Source organism: Carlito syrichta, unplaced genomic scaffold, assembly GCF_000164805.1.
Source record: "Carlito syrichta isolate Samal-C Ts95f unplaced genomic scaffold, Tarsius_syrichta-2.0.1 Scaffold311386, whole genome shotgun sequence".
Taxonomy (NCBI): domain Eukaryota; kingdom Metazoa; phylum Chordata; class Mammalia; order Primates; family Tarsiidae; genus Carlito; species Carlito syrichta.
This window is the reverse complement of record NW_007255482.1, coordinates 121116-138547: the sequence shown is the minus strand read 5'-3', so window position 1 is coordinate 138547 and position 17432 is coordinate 121116. Positions and strand designations below refer to the sequence as shown.

Below are 17432 nucleotides of genomic sequence, written 5' to 3'. Positions count from 1 at the left end.
TCACAAAAGATATGGCCAGGACTGGTGGCTCACATCTGTAATCCCAGCACTTAGGGAGGCCAAGGTGAGAGGACTGCTCGAGTCCAGCAGTTTGAGACCAGTCTAGGCAACATAGAGAGACCTCGTGTCTACACAAAATCAAAAAATTAGCCAGGCATGGTGGCTTGTCTGTAGTTCTAACAACTCCGGAGGCTGAAATGGAAGAATTGTCTGCACCTGGAAAGTCAAGACTGCACTGAGTTGTGATTCTGCCACTGCACTCCAGCCTGGGCAACAGAGTGAGACAAAAAGGAAAGAAAGGAAGAAAAGGAGGTAGGGAGAAAGAAAGGAAAGAGAGAGAGAGAGAGAGAGAGAAAGAAAGAAAGAAAGAAAGAGGAGGAATGGAAAGAAGAGAGAGAGAGAAAGAGAGAGAGAGAGAGAGAATTCTACTATTTTAGAAACATATCCAGATTATAGAAAAATATGAAATACATAGAAATAATTTGATGAAGGCAGACATAACCTTAAAAGTCTGATAACCTGACAAACAGCAGAGCAAGAAGAACTGTGGGTCATTTGCACACATGAGCACTGATGCAAAAATTGTTCTAAAAGTTGTACTAAAAATTAGACAGATACAAAAGAAAAGATGTGACAGACATGTTGAGTTTATTCCAGGTTGGTATAACTTTGAAAATTTGATCAATATAATTCATTTACATTAACAGACTGAAGAAGCTACATCCTGTCAATGAATGCTGAAAAAGCATATAATAAAAGTCAACATCCATTCCTGATTAAACAAATTAAAACAACTTCTTAACAAAGAATTAAATTAGTTGGGAGCTCACATAATATGGTAAAGCATATCTAAAAAGAAACTACAATAAACCTTATACTTAAGGATAAAACAATAAAAGCTCTCCCTTTTAGGTCAGGCACAAGACAAGGATACCTGTAACCACCACTGCTACTCAGCATTGAACTGGAGCAAAGAAAAGTCATAAAGATTGGAAAGCAAGAAATAAGTTATTATTATTTGAAAATGATATGAATGAACTACAGTATCTAGAAAATCAGAATCTACAGATCAATTATTAGAATGATGAGTTTAAGCAAAGTTTCCGAATATAATATATAGAAATCAACTGTATTTCTATATACCAGCAACAAACTAGAAATGAAAAAATGTTTTAAAAAGAGATGACATTGGCAGTAAAATGAAAATAATATATAGCCAGAGGTAAGTTCATGAAAGGTATGTAAAACCTGCAAGGTAACATTGCTTTAATAAATGTGGCTATTGGATATCTTTAAGAAAAAAAAACATGGGGTTGGACTTTAACCACAGTCATACATAAAAATCAATTCCAAGTGGATTAATGATCTTAACATAAAAGGAAGAATCTAAAGAATGAAGAATTAGCCAAAGGAAAAAGAGGAAAGAGCCCAGACTTTGCCTATAATATGCCCTATATCTCATATTAAAAGCCTTTTGAAATGAGTTAGAAAAAGATGGACCTTCAAGATCATGATGGAAGTAGCCAGTTCTGACAATTACCCTTACCTTTCTTTCAAATTCTTCAGCAGTATTTTCAAACTCTAATAATTACCTTATGTTTTGCCGTTCTTGATCAACATGTCTTATTTGTGATGCAAGCATTGCTCTGTGAACTTTAATTTCTTCAGTTCGCTCGTCCATAGTTGTGTGCAACTGCTGTTTCCTTTTTTCAAGGGAAAGAACCTCTTCTGCCTTACTGTGAAGCATTTCTCGAGTACGTTTAACTTCAAGTTTTAAAAGATTGTCCTCTATCATCAAATCCTATCAACATAACAAAACTGTCAAGTGATGGAATTTTTTAATACTAAAAATTTTTATTTCTATAAAAGTCAAACTTGAAAATATATCTTTTTCGAATTTAACAATTGACCAAGATATCACCTAGAGTTAAGCTTAAATTGCTTAGTCATGACTCTAGTTTTTCTATTCTTTTAAGAAAAAGGTTCATGGCTATTACAAATCATTTTTTATAATTCAATTTTAAATTCAAGTTTTACTAAAAAGAAAAAAAGGAAGAAGTTGTTCCTGAAATTAAACTTATGATACCCAGAAAACACATAAAGTTCTATGAATGGCATTTCTATACTTTAAATCTCACAAAATAATGTGGAAATAAAAATTTTTATTTTAAAACAATTCAGTCATGAATAGAATACTGACATAACAGTACACTTATAGATCAATTTACAGAATAGAAAGCCCAGAAACAAATATTCCAGGTTATAAAGATTTTATTATTTCATAAGCATAGTTTTTTATTTGGAGAAAAGATTTGAGCCCTACATCTCACATATACCAAAAATATATCTCAGATGAATAAAATACAAGAGATGAACTCAAGCAACTATGGGAAATTGTAAACATTTGTCTGATTTTAAGTGTGGCAAAGAAGTTTCTAAGCATAAAAATTATAAAGGAAAAAAGACCTAAAAAGTTTATGTTTAAGAAAAGGTTTTATGTTTTTAAAAGCTGAATAAAAGTGTAAAGAAAATGGGGAAAATATTGACAATATTTGTGACAGAAATAATATTTTTCCATATGAAGGTATTTTACAAAGCACTTTGAAAATATAAACTTCCCAATGGAAAAATGGGCTAAGAATATAAACCAGAGTTCTAAAAAGAAAAATTATACTTATGACATAAAGGGAAAAAATGTTTCAAATATCTTAATTTAAACATAAAGATTTTAACTATCTTTAAACAAAATGTCACCAATTTAAAAATGCTGATTAAAGCAACGAGATGCCATGTTTGTCTATCAAATTGGCAACACTTTTATAAATTAGCCTCAGTGGAGGTGAATAAAATAGAATGCTTACACACTGCTGCTGGGGGTATTAGTAGAACTCTCTAGAAGTCAACTGGGCTTAAAAACTGGACACTAAAAATTTCATTTCTTTTTTAACTATAATTATGTAGCTAGGAACTTATTCTAGGAAGCTAAAAGAAAAACTGTACAATGATATACATACATCGTACATGACAGCACTATTTTTAACTGTTTAACTATTTTTAACGTTGGAAAGGAACACATATCCAAAAAATAGAAACCGATTAAATACATTATGGCAATTTCATGCAATGGGCGTGTAGAAAGCTTTCAAAATTTTTTTTCAAAGAATAATTAATATTTTAGAAAACATGTTTAAAATTTTTTAAATACAACACATAAAGTCAACTTTCTTTAAAAGACTAGAAGAAAATTCTTGAGTATAGTGACTTTTAGTCTCATAATTTTCTATATTTAAACAATTTCTACAATTAAAATGAAAACATATGGTTTTTCATGGTATTTAGGCATATTTTATTGCACCTGTTTAAAAGCTTTGGCCCTTTTAAGTTCTTTCTCCGATCCTTCGATGAAAAGGGATAGTTCATTTATTTTGGTCATAAAGAACTGTTTTTCATCACAATTTTTACTTTTTGACTTCTTGATAAAATAGAGATCATTCTGTAAAAAGAAAAAAGTATATAAATATATGTTTTCAATAACAACTATATTAAATACATACTATTTTATACATATCTTACATTAAATTGTATACTCAAACATTTGTAATAATCAGATGTTTTCATCTTTCTTCATGTTGTGTCTCTAATAAAATATGCATGGATATCCAAATGGGAACATTTTCATTTTTATCATCTCTTGATGTTTTGGGGTTGGTATGAGTTTAGTAATTCTAGGAAATATTATATACAGGTCCAGTTCAATCTAATGTCAGTATTCTGGACAACCCCACCACCACCACCAGAAATGGGCATGGTATTTGCATATAACCTAAGCATACCCTCCTGTACACTTTAAGTCATCTTTAGATTACTTATAATACCTAATATAATGTAAATTATATGTACATAGTTTTGTTATACTGTATTGTTTAGGGAATAATGACCAGGAAAAAAGTCGGTTCATGTTCAGTACAAGAGCAACCACCCATTTTTTTTCCTGAATATTTTCAATTTGCAGTTTGAATCCATGGATGCCAACTTGTGGCTGTGGAGGGCCAACTGGTGTTAGGAGATGGCCACTTATGAGGATATGGGAGCATATACTCTGGTTCATTGTGTGGTTCCCCACTCTTACTCTCGAGTTCATTGTTTGATTCTACTCAAGTCCCCAGTGGTAAAAACATCAGATATAGCCTGAGAAAGCATAGGGTTCTGGTTAAGAGTACCAGCTCTGGGATCAGATGGCCTTAATTACATATTAGCATCTGACTCCGGTGTGATATACTCTTCCTCCATTTCCTCATCTCTAAAACAGAGATGAGGATAACCCCTACCTTCTTGGGTTGTGAGCATTAAAGCTATTGCTGTCAAAGAGTTATGTGCAATAATGCTTGACATATAGAAGTCTCATGTAAATGTTAGCTATTATTATTACATAAATAACCACAGATTTCTATAGAGAAAAAATATTTGATAAGATCTATTTCTATAAAAAAAAAAAATTAGGTGGGCGTGGTGGCACATGACTGTAGCCCAGTTACAGCAGTCCTTGGGAGGCTGAAATTGAAGGATCGTCTGAGACCAGGAGGTAGAGACTGCAGGTAGCCCTGATCGTGCCACTGCCTGCTCCAGCCTGTGTGACAAAATGAGACCTTGACTCAAAAAAAAAAAAAAAAAGAAAAGAAAAGTTAGTAGTATGATTTACTGGGCACTGCCAATGTTGTACTGTGTCCATTTATATCTGTGAATCTTGATCAGGTTATGTTTTTTATCTATAACATCCATTCAAGCCAAGTGTCAGTTTAACCGAATTCAGCATTCCAAAATGTTAAACTATGATTTCAAAATTAACCAGGCATATTCAATCACATTGTTTTCACTAAAATATTAAGAACAACATCTTTCAAATAAGATATGAATTGTACATATGTTATAATAAATAAAATTATTTTAAAATATTTTTAAAAATCTATTTCTATCAGATGCATAAACAGGTCATAGATAGATACCAAATAACAGTTTTCTAGTTTTACACCAGTTTGTATCCCTCCTCCCACCCAGTACCCAAATAAGGTTTGTGCTCTTAGTCCCTTCTTGTTTTCCAAACTGAAACTCTCCAGTTCCAAGATCTCTCTCTCTCTCCCTCCTTCCGTCCTTCTCTTTCTCATTGCTGCATTTCTCTAAAGTATAAGGACCTAAGACTGCCACAAGACTGTAAGAAGAGGAATTTTGCGCACAAAGAAGTGCTTTCAAAAAACTAAGTTTAGAATGACAGTTAAAATTTAATGTGATAGTCAACCTGAAGAAATTAGTTTCTATTATATAAAACAAGAGATGGAGTGGCGTGGAGAGAACATACAGAATGACTTTACAACTGTTGAGAAGAGCAGCCTTGCACTGAGTTAAAGTAGCTTTAATATATTTTACAAATTCGGTTGCCTTTCTATTAACTTACTTCTCTCTGTTAAAACCAGAGTCGGGGCAGGGCTTGGTGGCTTGGCCTGTCATCCCAGCACTTTGGGAGGCTGAGAGTAGTGGACTGCCTGAGCCCAAGGGTTTGGGACCAGCCCGGGCAACTTGGCAAGACCGTGTCTCTACAAGAAATCAAAATAATAATAATAATAATAATAATAATAATAATAATCAGGCGTGGTAGCGCACGCCTGTAGTTCTGGTCCCTTGGAAGGTTAAGGCGGAAGGATGGCCCGAGCCCAGCAGGTCGACGCTGGGTGGCTGAAGGCATGCCCCTGCACTCTAGCCAGTAAGTGTGCCACTGCACGGGGTGAGACTCTGACTCAAAAAACAAAAACAACTTAGGGAGACCTCATCTCTAAATAAATAAAAAAAAAATTAGCCGGGCGTGGTAGCACGCACCTGTAGTTCCAGCTACTGGGAAGGCTGAGGCGGAAGGATCGCCTGAGCCCGGCAGGTGGAGGCTGTGGTGGCCGGGAGCGGCCACTGCACTCCAGTCTGGGCGACAGAGTGAGACTCCAACTCAAATAAAAATAAAATAATAATAATAATAATAATAAACCAGAGTTGGAATAGGCATAAGCGCTAAACCTTTGTATGATGGAGAGGGCAGTCAGGGTAGTTGAAAGAGGAAGAAAATAACCATGCCCACATAGCAAGGCAGACACTAAAGGCATTGTTCTGAGATATACATTGCCCCTAGTTCTCCTAAATTCCCTAAAATAACATTAAATTCCCTCCCCCCATTTAACAGACCAGAAAACTAAGGTTCGGAAAAGTTAGAATAGTGGTGGTGGTATAAATTTGAAATTCAAAACTAGTTCTATCTGATGCCAAAGCAAGTGTTCTTTTCCAATAAACAAGGGTAATGGCTATATATATATATATATATATATATATATATTTCGTTAGACTACAAACTACTCCAAATCAAAATTTGTGTCATCTTAAAATCCAGGCCCGAAGGAATTCGGAGCAATTCTTCTTATAACCACTAGAGGACACCCATCACTAGTCTTTCCAGTGGTAAACAGCAGCATTTAAACCCAGCCAAGTTCTCAGCCCATTCAGGCCTCATTTTAACTCCAAATTTTAACATAGGTTTTATATTACAGTAAACATCATAAAATTCCTAAAGATGAAGAACCCTGTTAACAGAATCGATTCATTTCAAATATTGTAACTAAGTAAATATTTGAGCAACAATTGCTGACCCATAAAAAAGCAGCTTCTTTTAGATGGCATGTCGAAGATAAGGGCAATCAAGTTATTTATTATGGAAGACACATAACATAAAACTGGAACTGATCAACGTTCTAAACAGTGTACTCTCTTTAAGAGTAGTCTGAAGCCAATAATAATAATAATAATAATAAACAGGAATCAAATGCCAGCTTACCATGTACTAGCCAAGTAACATTGGACAAGTTACTTAATCTGTAAAGCAGTGTATAAAATCTTCCTTACAAGATATTTATACGAATTAAATGAAGTAAAATACTAGAGGCATGTAATACAATGCTTAGCATATACTAATCAATGGTAATGCTTAGTCAATGGTAATGTGATATTTTGTAGGATAGAAATATGCACATTTAAAGTTCATACATGTGTTGTATATATGGGTAGATCAGCAGCTGCTCTAACCAAAGTAGTCTCAGAAATATGTTGACTTAAAACAGAACGACTAACCACTAGGATATCTGAAACACAAAATGTAATTTTTAGTTAAGTTACATGAAGTTTCTTGATCTGTGTTTCCAAAAGACCAACTGTAGACTTTTTCTCTTCCAGAGACTTCTTAAGTTCGAGGGCTTTTGCTTCAAGGGCTTGTTTTTCTTCTGAATTAATTTCTCCCCTTAACCGTGACATTCTCCGTTCTGTTTGCTGAATGTAAAAATCCTGTTACAGTTTTAAAAAAGAAGTTAATGAGAAGAAACAAACAATTAAAAGCATTTATTGAAATGTAAAAATAAGCACATCCATATTAGTTTGCACTGGGCACCTTCATTTAGCAAACTCACTTTAGTGCTTCAGTAAGTAATTCAGGATAAAATGCTCTTACTCTAAGGGGAGCAAAGACAAGCTAGTCTTTAACAAATAAGTTGCATAATAGACACAGAAATAATCTTCTGAAAATATAACAAAGTCAGAGGATGTTTATACAACCACGATGGAACCTTTGTAAATCCAGTGGATTTATGTGGACATGAGTTTTTAAGGTACATTTTCTAAGGGATACAAAAAAGTAGTCACAAATTATTAGCCATGAGAGGTTCAAAGATGAACTTCTATTGGACTGTTCTCAATATAAGATTTTAGCATCTTTAATTTGAATAACTAAGAATATATTAGCTGTGAACATTAAGATGTATAGAAGAGTTCCCCACTCTCTGATCCTCACTTTTCTGTTTCTTTCCCCTCCTCTTCCTCTCCTGTCCCCTCTGTCCCCACCCACGTCCTTGCCAAAAAAAAAAGAAGAAAAAAAGATGCACCGAGAACATGAAAAAATTAACATGAATATATAAATATAACAAAATAAGGAAAAACTGAAAAAAGTACTTTATTGGCCTGGGAGTGCCAGTGGGGGTTGCCTATTTTATACAAGGATCAACGTACAGTTTTTCTAGGCTTCAGATACCTCATGGCTTCTTTTGTTTTACTCTGGGTTCAATTGTCCCAGTTTCCTTTAAAACCTATGTGGACTCCTTTACTAAATTTTTGTCTCTTCTGGCCTGTTTATTTCAGATTGAGGGGGGAAAAAATAGGCTCTAAGGCTCCCCACCCTACCACTGATCTAACATGATATCTCACCTTCAGAGTCTGTCTATCCTCCAAAAGAGTGCTTAGAAATCTTTGTTTTCTTAGGACATTGGGGTATGTTAATTATCACAACTATAACAGATCAATATGGAAGATATTTACAAAAGCAACGTCTACCTGACTGTACATAATTCCTTGCTGCTTCAAGGTTTCATAATCCAGTCTATGTAACTGATGGTTGAGATGCTTTAGAGAGGAACGCGTTCCTTCAATTTCTGATACAATAGCTTTTTCTTTCACTGTCTCATTCTGTAACTCCTGAACTTTCTTAAATAGCACATCTTTTACGAGGTTCAACTGAACATCCACTTCCTGATAATAAGAATTGTAGTGGTCAATGACTTTATAATATCTTGAAATGTTTTATTTATATAAATCTTATAATTTCGGGGCTCGTAAATAACCTTGAACCTTTCACCATTTCAGCCCTTTAGAAAAAGCCCTTCCCACAATTTAAAACAAATCTGCAACATTTCTTAGAGTCTGTTGTATAGATTAGTAGTTTTCTATTCTGAGTCATACATACACCTTGACCTGTCATCTACGTTCTCTAGCCTCAGAACTTGGCCATTCCCCTGATTTTCTCAGAAAATAAAATCCACTGGAGACATGCACAGCTTATAAGTTCACAAAGTTTACTGAAGTCTTGAGGGTGCTACAGGGAAGAAATCACATCACCCAATCTTCCACCTTCTTTTGGGCACCATCCTGTGATGAGCAGGTAAGTGTTGAACCACCAGCTCTCTCGTGGATGAGAGGTTAGGGGAAGAATCTGATTTCCATGGTGTAAATATTCCCACGATGGCCAATTTGAAGCTGCCAACATGATTTCACTAAAGGCAGAGTTTGGAAGAGATATACAGAGGCAGACGGTATGTAATATTTCTAACATATGGATATAACAGACATAAGTAATCTTAAGCAACCTTAAGAGCATAGATAATAGTAAAACAATTTGGAAGTGATAAGGGTTAAGTATTTATTACTTTTGCTGTAAATATAGTTTACTTAATGGTAGGTCTATTTAATTTGATTTTTAATAGTAGCTGTGTTTAGCCGCCAACTTACCAAATTTCTGAAAATTTAACTATTGGTTCCTATGAGCTGGAGGGGGCTGGTCCCAGCACACTGTGGGCACCACCCATCACACACCTTGTCTCCAGTGGGTCTCTCCACAATGTGCATTCCTCTAGTAAATAGAAACAAGTTTCCCATTCCTATTGCTCCTCTCTCAAAAGGCAAATCGGTCTTGATTTCAAGGCTTCAAGACCAATGTATTCTAGGCTTCACATAGGTCCGCCATTCCAAGATCGGTTGAAAGTTCTCATTTTTAAATGTTGAAATAATCTTTCTCTGTGTTCTCATACCCAAATAAAGCATATTTCCCTTTGGCAATCAATGAACCTCAACACATAACAAACCAAATCTAGTCCTTTGATCCCAATGTGATTGGCACATTTAAATCTTTACAAATAAATGTAACTTAATAGTCAATGCATTATTTTTCACAGAATAAGCAATTTTCATTAGGTTTAAGACATTCTCAAAGATTGCCTGGCAGAGTTTAACATCCGTGTTTGGTGATAAATAACACTGTACATTTCCAAAAAGATAGGGTTGTGATTTTTTTTCAAACAAACAAAACCCAACAGCAACAAAAAACTAAGATTATGAACACAGCCCTGCTAGAAAATGATCAGTACTCCTGCTGCCAATATTTTTTTTCTAGGTTAGCTAAATTTCTTCAAAAATGGCTTAAGTTTTAAACTTTATATGATTAAAAGGTCTATTTCATATGAATTTCACAGTCTTTAAAGGTTTTGGATAAGTTCTAGTACTGTCCTAAATAATGTGCTATATAGAAAATCATGCTCTTAGGGGGAAAAAAACTTTTAAAAAGTAATGTACAATTTGAACTCAAATACCACTCAAGTTAAAAATGCTACATGGGGCAACCCTTTTGGGTCCCCTCCCACTGTGGGAGCTTTCCTGTTCCTCTCAATAAATCCTGCTTTTCTGTTCCTCTCAATAAATCCTGCTTTCTAAAAAAAAAAAAAAAAAAAATTGCTGTATGACTTCATTACTTGGAAATTTTACAGCATATACTGAGGAAGCTGGATCCCATCCAAATATTAGTGGAACCATATTTGATACAAACCTTATAAAATGTTGGGGGATTCTGTTACCATCTTCAGCTACTACCACTTTCTCCCCCTTCAAAACAGAGTACAAGTAAGCAAAGCCTACAGTGTCAGGTCATACTTGCAGGTGACTTTGAAGTTTTAGGCTTTCATGCCACCCATATGCCAAAGAGACTGAAGTGAAAGGGAATGCCAGCAGAGTTAGTAAAGTAATAGAATTTCAAAGACCACTTACCAGAAAATATTGCTAGATTGTAAGGGGTTGAAGAGATAGTAGATGATGAAGAAATACAGATAATGAATGTAGACAATCAGGGGAATTAGATTACAAACAAACAAAATAAAATGATAATCAGGTGGAAACCAGTTGTAAAACAAAGGCAATTTTCAGGATTTGGATGCAATATACCAACAGATATTATAAACGGCCCAGACATGGACACAGCAGGCATTGGGAAGGGATGGAATTCCTTACAAGATCTACTGTCCTGCGACCCTGGAGTCTAATGAATTCACTGTTGTTACATTTTCTGTGATTTTTTAAAAATTAAAATTAAACTTCACCTTTACACCTTTTTCTTCCTCCTTTAGCATATCTTCCAAGTTGGTAGCTTTCTCCTCCACAGTCATAGTTTTCTCGGTTATCTGCTTTAATTTCTTATTTATGATCTGATTATTATTTTTAATTTTCTGTAACCTAAAGAGGGTTTATGAAGAAAAGATAGAAAACATGCCTAAGAAGTATTTAATGCAAACAAAGAATAGTTTATCCTAAGATTTCTTTGTACAACTTGAAGATTTCTTTTCCCGTAAATCTTATCATTACTATATTCAATCGACCATAAATATATAGCTCCAATAAGCTTTTGTGATCAAAAACCAGCATTTTTAAAAGTTCAATAATGTAGTAGCTGCCATTTTGCAGTTATCTAACAAAAAAATGGTCTTAAGTATTTAATAATTTTCTAGATGTAACAATAACGATAAATAAAATATTTAAATAGCTTTTTTCTTACCTTGTTGTTTCGTCATGAATGTCCTTCTTTATTTTGGAAATATTTTTCCTTATAGCTTCTAAATCACTGGAAGTTCTATTCACAGTGGCTTTTAACGAATCCAGCTATTTATTAGTTAACAGACAGAAATTATGTATTTACTCTACAGTTTATAAATTAATTTCATTTCTGAGATGTTTTATTCTCCCCACTTTAAGTTCTAAGCTACATCACTCCCTTTTTGTTCTTACCAAAGCAATTTTTATATAATTAATATATATTAAGATTTTCATACTGATCAAATTTTAATGGCTTTGTTGTATAATTCTGGTAAATTATAGAGACATGCATATATGTGTAAAAAGCAAATGCAGAAATGTCCAATACCACTAGACCAGCTCAGAAAGATCACATTCCAATATTCAAGATAAATAATATATATGCATAAAGTGCTCACGGAATTATAAGAAATGTTACTGGATTTTTAAGATTTCAAGAAAATCTAATAGGTCAATCTCTTAATTAATGACATACATTTTACTGTTAATTCAAGTTGTTAAAACAGAAAATCCAAAACATGAATTTTCTTTTTCATTAATAATCTTTGCAAAAACTCTAAAGTCTCCATCAAAAAACTGTCAGAACTAATACATGAATTCAGTAAGGTTTCTGGATAGAACATCAACATACAAAACCAGTTATGTTTCTATATACTAAAATCCAACTATCCGTAAAATAAATAAAAAACAATATCACTTACAATAGCATCAAAAATAATAAAATACTTAAGAATAAGTTTAACAAAGGAAATAAAGGATCTATACAGTGAAAACTACAAAACTTTCATGAAAGAAACTATAGAGGACACAAATAAATGAAGATATCCTGTGTTCATGGATTGAAAGAATTACCACTCTTAAAATATTCATACTACTGAGTGTGATCTACACATTTGTGAAAGTTGTCAAATTCAAAAAGCAATCATGTGTGTCAAACCCTGACAAAATGGAGCTGGGGAAGGCCATGAAAGGAAGGCCATGAAGGATCTCACACATATTTGCTTGATAATAAGAACTATTTCAAGAGAATCTGCCAGAGCCATGACCTTGCACGTAGGCCATTGCAACTTTGCACAAAAAATACTTTTATGAAAACATCTGCCAGGCAACTGCCTGATCAGTCATGGACTGACATCACCCTTGTTTAGCTTTAAAAACCCTTGCCATGTGTTACCTCCCTGGCTATACCTATGATCTGTCATAGCCTGCATAGCCTAGATTTACAAAATCCCTGCTCATTTCTGACTAAATGCAATATTTGGAGAGAGCCTCTCTCTGTTTGTTAGTTAAATCAACAGATTCAACATAATCTATATCAAAGTTTTAATGTCATTCTTCACAGAAATAGAAAAATAATCCTAAAATTCATATGGAACTATAAAAGACCCCTGATAGCTAGGCAATTTCGAGCAAGAAGAATAAAACTGGAAGCATCATATTTCCTGATTTAAAACTACATTTCAAAGCTATAGTAATCAAAACAATGTAATACAGTCATCCCTCAGTATCCACAGAGGATTGATTCCAGGATCCCTCACAGACACCAAAATCTACAGATGCATAAGTTCCTCATATAACCTATGCACATCCTCCTGTATACTTTTAATTATCTCTATATAACTTATAATATTTAATACAATGTAAATGCTATATAAATAGTTGTTATATTGTATTTTTAATTTGTATTTTTTTATTGTGTTATCCTTTTAAAATTTTTTTCCCAAATATTTTTGATCCACTGTTGGTTGAATCCACAGATGCAGAACCCATGGATAACGAAGGCCAGCTGTACTGGCAAAATAAAAAACAAAAAACAAAAAGACCACTGGAATAGAACAGAGATCTCAGAATTAAATCCATGCATATATGATCAACTAATTTCAACAAAGACTCCAACTATATACAACAGGGAAAGGAGAGTCTCTTCAGTATATAGCATTTGGAAAACTGGATAGCCACATGCAGGAAATAAAATAAAATTGGACTTTTATTTTACACTATACACAAAAACCAGTTCAGAATGGCTGTGAGACTTAAATGTGAGTCTTGGCACTGTAAAACTCCTAGAAAAAAAAACTGTAGGCAAAAACCTCCTTGACAATGGTCTCTATAATGATTTTTAAAATTTGACCCCAGAACCGCAGGCCACAAAAGCAAAAATAAACAAGTGGGACTATCAAACCAAAAAGTTTCTGTAAGAAAGTGAACAATCCACAAAATGAAAAGGCAACCTACAGAATGGGAGGAAATATTTGCAAACCATATATCTGATAAGGGGCTAATTGATAAACTATACAAGAAACTTACACAACTCAATAACATAACCCAGTTTAAAAATGGGCAAAGAACCTGAATAGACGTTATTCCAAAGAGCACACACAAATGGCCAACAAATATATAAAAAGATGTTTAAAATCATTAATCATTACAGAAATACAAATCAAAACTCGGGCTCAGTGGCTCAGCCTGTAATCCCGCGCCTTTGGGAGGCTGAGGTGAGTAGATTGCCTGAGCCCACGGCTTCGAGACCCGCCTGGGCAGTGAGACCTCATCTCTACAATAAATCAAAAAATCAGTCGGGCGTGGTAGCACGCGCCTGTAGTTCCAGCTCCCTGGAAGGCTGAGGTGGAAGGATCGCCGGAGCCCAGCAGGTCGAGGCTGCGGTGGCCGGGAGCGGCCACTGCACTCCAGTCTGGGCGACAGAGTGAGACTCCAACTCAAAAAAAAAAAACTCAATGAGATTTCACCTCACACTTGACCAGATGGCTATTATAAAATTCAAAAGATGACAAGATTGCAGCATTATTGATAATAGCCAAAATAGGGAAACAATCTAAGTGTCTGTCAAAAGATTAATGGATAAAGAAAATGTTATATATGTGTGTATTACATAAACACACACATACATATATGTATAAACATCACGTTTTACACTTTAAATATATACAGTTTTTATCTATCATTCATACTTCAATAAAGTTAGAAAAATGAAACACATATTTTTTAAAAAATAACCTTCGCAAATTATTAAAGAGAAGTAGGGTAACTATTGAAATATAAGACTGATGCTCTAATATTTACTGTACAAAAGTATTTAGAAAATTAATAATTCCTTAACTGGCATGGTGGTTCAAGTCTATAAAGTCAGAATTTTGGGAGGCCAAGGCAAGAGGACTGCTGAGCCCACAGGTTCGAGACCAGCCTGGGCAGCATGGTGTGATCTCATCTCTACAATAAATTTAAAAATTAGCCGGGCATGGTAGCATGTGCCTGTAGTTACAGCTATTTGGAAGGCGGAGACAGAAGGATCTCCAGAGCCCAGCAGGTCGAGATTGCGGTGGTCATGAGCATGCCACTGCCCTCCAACCTGGGTGACGGAGTGAGACTCCGACTCAGAAAAAAAAAATTAATAATTCCCTTCCACACAAAAACTTGTAAATGAGTGTTCATGGCAATATTAATCAACAGAGTACAAGAAAGTAAAAACAACCCAAATGTCCATCAGTTGAGAAATGGATAAACAATGTGGTATATCCACACAATGGAGTATTATTCTACATAAAAAGGAATAAAGTACTGATACATTCTATAACATGCACGAACCTTGAAAACATCATGCTAAAGAAGCCAAACACAAAGAGTTACATATAAGATGACTTCATTTGTATCAAATGTCCAGATTCAGAAAACCCATCGAGACAGAAAGTAGATAGTAGTCATCAGGGGTAGGAGAAGGAGGGATGGAGAGTGCCTACAAATGGAAATGGGGCTTCTTTTCTGGGTGACAAAAACATTCTAAAATTAGTGGTGATAGCTGCCCAACTCTAACTATGCTAAAAACCACTTGTCTGCACACTTTAAAAGAGTGAATTATGATAGAAGAATGATGTCTCAATAAATAAATTATAAATGAATGCAGGAATCAATCAACCAGTCCTTTCATCCTTTTCTGCAATTGGCTTAAACTTTGAAAATTTTAAGAAAGAGCTACCAGCAGCGACAAGTATTGTAGACAAGAAATTCTCTTGTTTTTTTTTTTTTTTTTTTAGAATTTTGTGTATTATTTTCTTTGGACGAAAAAGGAATCCTTCTCTGAGACTGAAAAGTGTAAAACCTTGTGGAATAAGAGCATTTTATTCTATAAGGTGTTATTTTTTAATGTATTAATAATATTTTAATTTTTAATGTATTACATTCTAACATTACATTCTCTATATTAGTAATAGTTTTCTAATAATATATTCTAAATTTTATAACATATAATATCACAACATATGATATATAATAATATTCTAACTTTCCACCTAAACATAGTCACTTCAGATACTATGGTATCAAAGCAGAAATTTTATAAAGATCCCTTAATTGCTAACTAAGGAGATCACTTACTCTCCCTATAGAATAGAGTGGTGGGCATGTATGCCTGTAAAAGGAAGGAAAGAAGAAAAGAACAAAGCAGGAGAAATTTTGTTCTCTCTTATCTGTTTCAAGATATTTTATCAACATATTATCCTGCTTCCAGGCTGAAATATTATCCCTTAGCAAAGCGAGAAACCAAACTTAAGCAAGTATATCCACCTAGAATGTGAGAGTTACAACCACACATACCCATGCCGTACAGGGGAAGGCACTTCTTTTTTTTTTTGAGTTGGAGTCTCACTCTGTCACCCAAACTGGAATGCAGTGGCCGCTCCCGGCCACCGCAGCCTCAACCTGCTGGGCTCCGGCAATCCTTCCACCTCAGCCTTCCAAGTAGCGGAACTACAGGTGCGCACTAACACACCCAGCTAATTTTTTATTTATTGTAGAGATGAGGTCTCGCCAAGTTGCCCAGGCGGGTCTCGAACCCGCAGGCTCAGGCAATCCACTCACCTCAGCCTCCCAAAGGCGGGGAATTACAGGCTAAGCCACCGAGCCTGGCTAGGGAAGGCACTTCTATCACTCACTATAATACTGTGCCAATATCCAACTGCCTATTACAACACACTGTGCCAATAACACCGGCCTGTTACCTTGTCGATAATCTCCCACCTAGATCGTTGGACAGCATTTGATCTCAGGTCCCTTACAGAATATCATGCTGGGCAGGCTGGGCACTGCACCACTTCAGGAGAGTCCTTCATACCACCTGTCATGTGAGTGCCAATGCTGGTACCTCACTATTGAAGGGTTCAATCAGAGTATCTTACAATTTTTATGAAACAAAAACACGTAATAAAAAGAACTAAAAGGAAAGTTCCTCAATCAATGGGAAGATGTTATACTTATTTTTATAGTAACTGGTCATGTTCACACAAACCAGTCTTAGCTGACATACCTCATCCTTCAGCTGACTTCTGCTGGTTTCATGGTACTGATATTCCGTTCTACATTTTAAAAGTTTACGATCAGCAGCAGAAATTCTTTTCTCATACTCTGTGTTATTCCCAATCTCATTTTCCAAAAAAGTGATCTTTTCCTTCACCAAATTTTCTTTTTCTCTTGTCTCCTGCTTTACCCTTGCTAGTTCCTAGGATTAAAACAAATGTGTTTACTTAAATTTGTGTGTAATATGACATAAATAAAAAAGAATTTAGCTTTTATTTTTCTATTTTTCTATTCAGTATTTATTTTTATCAAAACTTCTTAAGAGAACATTTTAAAAGAGAGACTTTCATACTACTAAAACTAAAATATTAATATGCTACACATCAATATTTAAAAACGCATATTGTTAAAGGTGTCTATGTTTTATTTCATCTATCTTGAACTCTGCGGAAGAGAAGAGAAAAATAAAGCTTTTATACATAAAGGGTAACATCCACAAAATGTAATACTGTTGAATATTTTTCCACTTGAGTTTCAATAAAATTTTCCAACTATTTTATAGCCCTTTTTTTTATCTTTAAGAAAATGTTCTTAATTTCAATAGACCTGTCTTCACTCAGGCCTTTTACTGATCTTAGAGA

General features: G+C 34.6%; 1 protein-coding gene across 1 annotated transcript in view; it reads right to left on the bottom strand.

Annotated features, from left to right (window-relative positions):
• Positions 1–17432, bottom strand: part of CCDC39 (coiled-coil domain containing 39) — a 62906-nt gene that overhangs the window by 29023 nt on the left and 16451 nt on the right. The window contains exons 7-13 of the mRNA XM_008068638.2: positions 16802–16993; positions 11447–11550; positions 10995–11127; positions 8407–8601; positions 7204–7368; positions 3356–3493; positions 1593–1801 (exon numbers count right to left, since the gene is read on the bottom strand). Of these exons, the coding sequence (XP_008066829.1) occupies positions 1593–1801; positions 3356–3493; positions 7204–7368; positions 8407–8601; positions 10995–11127; positions 11447–11550; positions 16802–16993 (1136 nt within the window). The remainder of the gene's footprint in view (positions 1–1592; positions 1802–3355; positions 3494–7203; positions 7369–8406; positions 8602–10994; positions 11128–11446; positions 11551–16801; positions 16994–17432) is intronic.